At 47.1% G+C, this 6,036-nt stretch overlaps 1 protein-coding gene across 1 annotated transcript in view; it reads right to left on the bottom strand.

The window, feature by feature from the left end:
* The window catches only part of MILR1 (mast cell immunoglobulin-like receptor 1), a 26,198-nt gene that overhangs the window by 5,429 nt on the left and 14,733 nt on the right, over positions 1-6,036 (bottom strand). Inside the window, exon 4 of the mRNA XM_011997115.1 lies at positions 3,155-3,265. Coding sequence (XP_011852505.1) covers positions 3,155-3,265 — 111 coding nt within the window. The remainder of the gene's footprint in view (positions 1-3,154; positions 3,266-6,036) is intronic.

The following is a 6,036-nucleotide window of genomic DNA, read 5'->3' as shown; positions in this document are numbered from 1 at the left end:
ATATATATATATATAAACACACACACACACATATACACACACATATATATACACATATACATATATATATACACATGTATGGGATTACAGCTGGGGCTGTAATACAGCTCCAGCACTTTGGGTGGCCGAGATAGGCAGATCACAAGGTCAGGAGTTCAAGACCAGCCTGGCCAACATAGTGAAACCCCGTCTCTACTAAAAATACAAAAATTAGCCAAGTATGGTGGTGGGCACCTGTAATCCCAGCTACTTGGGATGCTGAGGCAGGAGAATCGCTTGAACCCGGGAGGTGGAGGTTGCAGTGAGCGGAGATTGTGCCACTGCACTTTAGCCTGGGCAACAGAGTGAGGCCCCATCTCTTAAAAAATGAAATGAAATAAAATAAAATCTTAAAGATGCATCAGATGTATAACTCGTGACCTCTGTGGTCAAGTTTTATGTCAGCTGAGTCCCTGACTTCTCTGAGTTGTGACTCTCTGGAAATGGTTCCCAATTGGTTCTCTTGCCAGTTCTGACAATATCTCCATGGCCCATTCCACAAGTCAGAACACCAAGGCGCAGAAGCAACAGCCTGAGGGGCTTGTCCAATAGCCCTCAGCTTGCTGATGGGCACCAGTGCTGAGACACAAACTGTCTTTTGTGTAAATCTTCATATTCTTCCGCACTCATGTGCCAAATGAAAAAACCACTTTGAAGTCTTAACCAGCGGTGGCCATAAGACGTGAGGAATGAAAAGCAGTAAGTGGGCTGAGTACAGTGGCTCATGCCTGTAATCCCAGCACTTTGGGAGGCTGAGGTGGGAGGATCGCCTGAGTCCAGGAGTTTAAGACCAGCCTAGGCAACATAGTGAGACCCCCGTCTCTAAAAAACATTTTTTTTAAAAAAAAGCTATAACTGATTCTTCTAATAACATTGACAACTTTTCTGCTGGATGAAGCACTTAAGGTTGGGAAGAGAGAAATGATGCTTTTTTGTTTCTGTTTTTGTTTTTTTTGAGTCTGGTGTGTTTAATAAGGTTTTTTTTTAAAAAAAAATCTTATAGTAGAATAGATTATACTTTTACATTGAAAATCTAGAAAGCATAGAAATGTAGAAAGAAAAAATATATATATATTAGGTTGGTGCAAAAGTAATTATGGGCCGGGCATAATGGCTCACGTCTGTAATCCCAGCACTCTGGGAGGCTGAGGCAGGCAGATCACCTGAGGTCAGGAGTTCAAGACCAACCGGATCAACATGGTGAAACCCCGTCTTTACTAAAAATACATGGTGATGGGTGCCTGTAATCCCAGCTACTCAGGAGGCTGAGGCAGGAGAATCGCTTGAACCAGGGAGACAGAGGCTGCTGTGAGCCGCAATTGCACCACTGCACTCCAGCCTGGGCAACAGAGCAAGACTCCATTTCAAAAAAAAAGGAAAAAAAGTAATTGCGGGTTTTGCCATAAATGTAATGGCAAAAATTGCAATTACTTATGCACCAACCTAATATTTTTAATACTTCCAGCCCCAAACAATTGTAAACCTTTTGAAGGTGTCTTTTGTGCTAATGGGATGACGCTTGCTTGTCGTCATGCACTGAGCCTCCCCTACGTATGTGGCAGATCTAGAGTCGCACAAGGCAAAGCTCTTGCTTGAGGTACTTGCAGTCAGGAGCAGCCGCACCACTCGCAGCGCCCAGGGCGAAACGAACATTGTTCACATGCCTAAAACTTGTGTTTAATTAAGAACACAAGTTCTTGGCCCAGCACAGTGGCTGACGCCTGTAATCCCAACACTTTGGGAGGCCGAGGGGGGAGGATTGCTTGAGCCCAAGAGTTCGAGACCAGCCTGAGCAACATAGTGAGGCCCCATCTCTATTTAATATAGAATAAAAAAATAAGAGAGAGAGAGAGAAAAAGGAACACAAGTTCTTAAAGTCATGACCAAGTACGTCTTTCACAAGAAGTCATACAAAGAAGAGAAAAGGGCCTCTTGTTTAAAAACATTAATAATTGCACACCCACGTTCCTAGCATTATTAAACAATAGACAAAAGGTGGAAGCAACACGGGCACCCAGGAGGGATAAATGGATAAACAAGGTGTGGCGTACTTATGTACAATGGGGCATTCTTCAGCCTTATCAAGGAAGGAAATTCTGACACATACGACAACATGGATGAACCTTGAGGACATTAATCGAAGTGAAATAAGCCAGTTATGAAAGGACAAATGCTTCCACTTCTATGAGGTGCCTGGAAGAGTCAAACTAATAGAGATAGAAAGCAGAATAGTGGTTGTCAGAGCCTGGGGGAAGAAGGGATAGGGAGCTAGTGCGTAACGGGCACAGAGTTTCAGTTTGGGAAGATGGAAAAGTTCCGGACGTGGATGGTGAAGAAGGGTGCATGACAATGGGAACGTGCTTAATGCCACCGAACTATACATTTAAACATGGTTTAAAGTGGCCAATTTAGTGTTATGTATATTTTACCACCATTAACCATTTTTAAAAGAGTACAAAAAAATCATTAAGAATTTCAAGATGCGGCCGGGAGCAGTGGCTCATGACTGTAATCCCAGCACTTTGGGAAGCTGAGGCGGGCGGGTCACCAGAGGCCGGGAGCTCGAGACCAGCCTGGCTCACATGGTGAAACCCTGTCTCTGCTAAAAAAAAAAAAAAAAAAAAAATTAGCTGGGTGTGGTGGCAGATACCTGTAATCCCAGCTTCTTGGGAGGCTGAGGCAGGAGAATTGCTTGAACCCAGGAGGCGGAAGCTGCAGTGAGCTGAGATCGCACCACTGCACTCCAGCCTGGGCAACAAGAGCAAAACTCTGTCTCAAAAATAAATAAACAAACAAACAAATAAATAAATAAATACCAAATGTGGAGTTCTTCTCGGCACAGGGCCCTGTGTGACTGCACAGGCTGCACGTCTGTGAAGCCAACTCTGCTCGCCCTCAATCAGAAAAGGCTTTCCCTGGAGAAAGAATTACCCTCTGCATGAACCGTTCAGGAAGTCTGTTCCATTCCCGCTCCCCTTTCTCATCTTTTCCTCCTGTTTTCATTTTCTCCCTATTCTATTTCCAATCCCCTTTTCTCTTTCTCCTCACCCTCTGCCCTGCTGTCTGTAACCCAAACCCATGGGAAAATGGTGGTAAAGCGACTAAAAGAACTTACTTGCTTTGTATTTGGGCAGTATCCAAAAAGCCAGAATTAGGATTATCACCAGCAGCAGCAGTAATAACCCCGGAAGCAGTAGCTTCAGACAGAAAGGACAGCTGTCTCCGCCTGGAAGAAGACAGCATCCACTGGTGACCATAGCATTTTCTTTGCCAATGACGTTAAGCCAGCAAGTGTTTTAGAAAAGGTGATGTCTCCCAATTTAACCAATGTACTATGCACCCAGGTTCCCAAATGGTCATGACATCTGCCACTTATGGGACTTACTAGTCAATAAAGTTATTGACTGGGCGTGGTGGCTCACACCTGTAATCCCAGCACTTTCGGAGATCAAGGACGGAGGATCGCCTGAGTCCAGGAGTTTGAGACCAGCCTGGGCAACATAGTGAGGCCCTTGTTTCTACAAAATAAATACATAAAAATTAGCCAGGTGTGATGGCATGTGCCTATGATCCCAGCTACTCAGGAGGCTGAGGCAGGGGGAATCGCTTGACCCCAGGAGGTGGAGGCTGCAGTGAGCTACGACTGTGCCACTGTACTCCAGCCTGAGTGACAAAACCAGACCCTGTCTCAATAAATAAATAAGTTAAGAAATAAATAAAAATAGCCCGGGCGCAGTGGCTCACACCTGTAATCCTAGCACTTTGGGAGGCCAAGGCGGGTAGATCACCCGAGGTCAGGAGTTTGAGACCAGCCTGGCCAACATGGTGAAACCCCGTCTCTACCCAAAATACAAAAATTAGCTGGGCCTGGTGGCATGTGCCTGTAGTTCCAGCTACTTGGGAGACTGAGGCATGAGAATCACTTGAACCCGGGAGGCAGAGGTTGCAGTGAGCCGAGATCATGCCATTGCACTCCAGACTGGGTGCGACTCCATCTCAAAATAAATAAATAAATACATAATAAAATAAGTAAAAATAATAAAGTTTAAAAAGTCATGAGCAAGCACATCTTCCACAGTGGTCATCCAAAGAAGAGAAAAGCAACGTTTCTGGGGTCATAAGCACCAGAAAAGCCTGGGTGTTTGCTGGGCGAGGCCCTGAGCCCTGGCAGCACGTTTCGTGTCATCCAAACAGCTGCCAGTTTTTGAGTTTTATTTTAGCTGCAGGCCAGGCACTGTGTTAGGTACTTAGCCTGTGTTGTCTAACTTACCCTGTTGGCATCATTCCCATTTTATAGATGAAGTGAGTAAGGCTCAGGGAGGTGAAATGACTTTCCTAGGGTCACACAGCCAATGAATGGAAGGGCTGTGACTCATAGCCAAATGCCTGACTCCAGCAGGCTGCCTCACTTGTTAGACCACCCTCACTGAATACCAGGGCGAAGGTTCTGTTCTGAGGATGTGGCTGGCTGGAGTGGTCAATGTCCAAGCATGCCTTGTGCCTTTGCTAACCTAGTTTTTCTTTTCTTTTTCTTTTTTCTTTCAGACAGGGTCTCGCTCTGTTGTGCAGGCTGGAGTGCAGGGCACAATGATCATAGCTCACTGCAGCCTCCACCTCTCAGGCTCAAGCAATCCTCCTACCTCATCCTCTGAGTAGCTGAGACCACAGGCATGCACCACCACACCCGGCTAATTTTTTTTATTTTCTGTAGAGACAGGGGTTTTGCCATGTTGCCCAGGCTGGTCTCAAACTCCTGGGCTCAAGTGATCTGCCAGTCACAACCTTCCAAAGTGCTGGGATTACAGGTGTGAGTCACTGCACACGACCTAGTTTTCCTTCTATCCTTCTACCTTGACAAATGCACCCTCAGAAGGACCTGGAAGGTCAGGTTTGAATCTGGAATTCTCAGACTTTCCAGAGTTTGGCATCAGGACGTGGCAGCATGGACCGAACCCATGGAAGTCCCGGGCTGCCCCACTTCCCACCTGGGCTCTGATCTGCACCCTAAGGGGCTTTGCATGCGCGTGGACGCCCCAGCCCACATGTGCAAACACCATCCACACCCCCCATAAACAGCTCCCTTGGCTCAGGTCCAGGAATGCTCATACCTTCACTGCGGGCCACCCTCAGGAGGATGAGCTGGGGGAGAGACTGGTACAGGCCCTGGAAATGGGTTCTGATCTGATTGGACAGGGGATCTAGGTCCAGGTATCCAGAGTGTGGAGCAGAAAAGTGGGAGTATAGGGTCCAGGTGGGCGCATCCCCATGGCTCCCTGAACCTCTCAGCCTAGGGGAAGGTACATAGCCCGGAGGTACCAGACCAGAGCCCTCCACAGAGCTTGGCCAGGGGCGCCTCTAGCCCTGAGCCAAGGGTGGTGCAGGACTCTGGACTCACCATTGTTAGCAGTGGAGCAACAAACAGCCAAGCAGGAAGGCATGGGTATTAGAAATCAGTACAAGACGGCCAGGCGCAGTGGCTCACACCTGTTATCCCAGCACTTTGGGAGGCCAAGGTGGGCAGATCACTTGAGGCCAGGAGTTTGAGACCAGCCTGGCCAACATGGTGAAAACCCATCTCTACTGAAAATACAGAAATTAACCAAGCGTGGTGGCAGGTGCCTGTAGTCCCAGCTACTTAGGAGGCTGAGGCACGAGAATCTCTAGAACCTGCGAGGCAGAGGTTGCAATGAGCCGAGATTGCAGCACTGCACTCCAGCCTGGGCAACAGAGTGACATTCTGTCTCAAAGAAAAAAAAAAAGAGAAAGAGAAAGAGAAAGAGAGAGAGAAAGAGAGAGAGAGAGAGAGAGAGAGAGAGAGAGAGAGAGAGAGAGAGAAATGCCTACAAAAAAATGCGACAAAAAGAAAAAAAAGAAAAAAAAGAAAACCGACCTGGCAGTTCCAAGAGAGGTGCAAATTGGAAGAGGAGGGCAGAAAGTTTCACCACAAGTCCCCCTCCTGCTCCAGCTTCTAGGCTTTTCTATGGTTCCTTTATGGCA

This window comes from Mandrillus leucophaeus, unplaced genomic scaffold (assembly GCF_000951045.1).
Source record: "Mandrillus leucophaeus isolate KB7577 unplaced genomic scaffold, Mleu.le_1.0 Scaffold530, whole genome shotgun sequence".
Classification (NCBI taxonomy): domain Eukaryota; kingdom Metazoa; phylum Chordata; class Mammalia; order Primates; family Cercopithecidae; genus Mandrillus; species Mandrillus leucophaeus.
The sequence above is the reverse complement of the archived record's forward strand: the minus strand, read 5'-3'. Positions and strand labels throughout refer to the sequence as shown.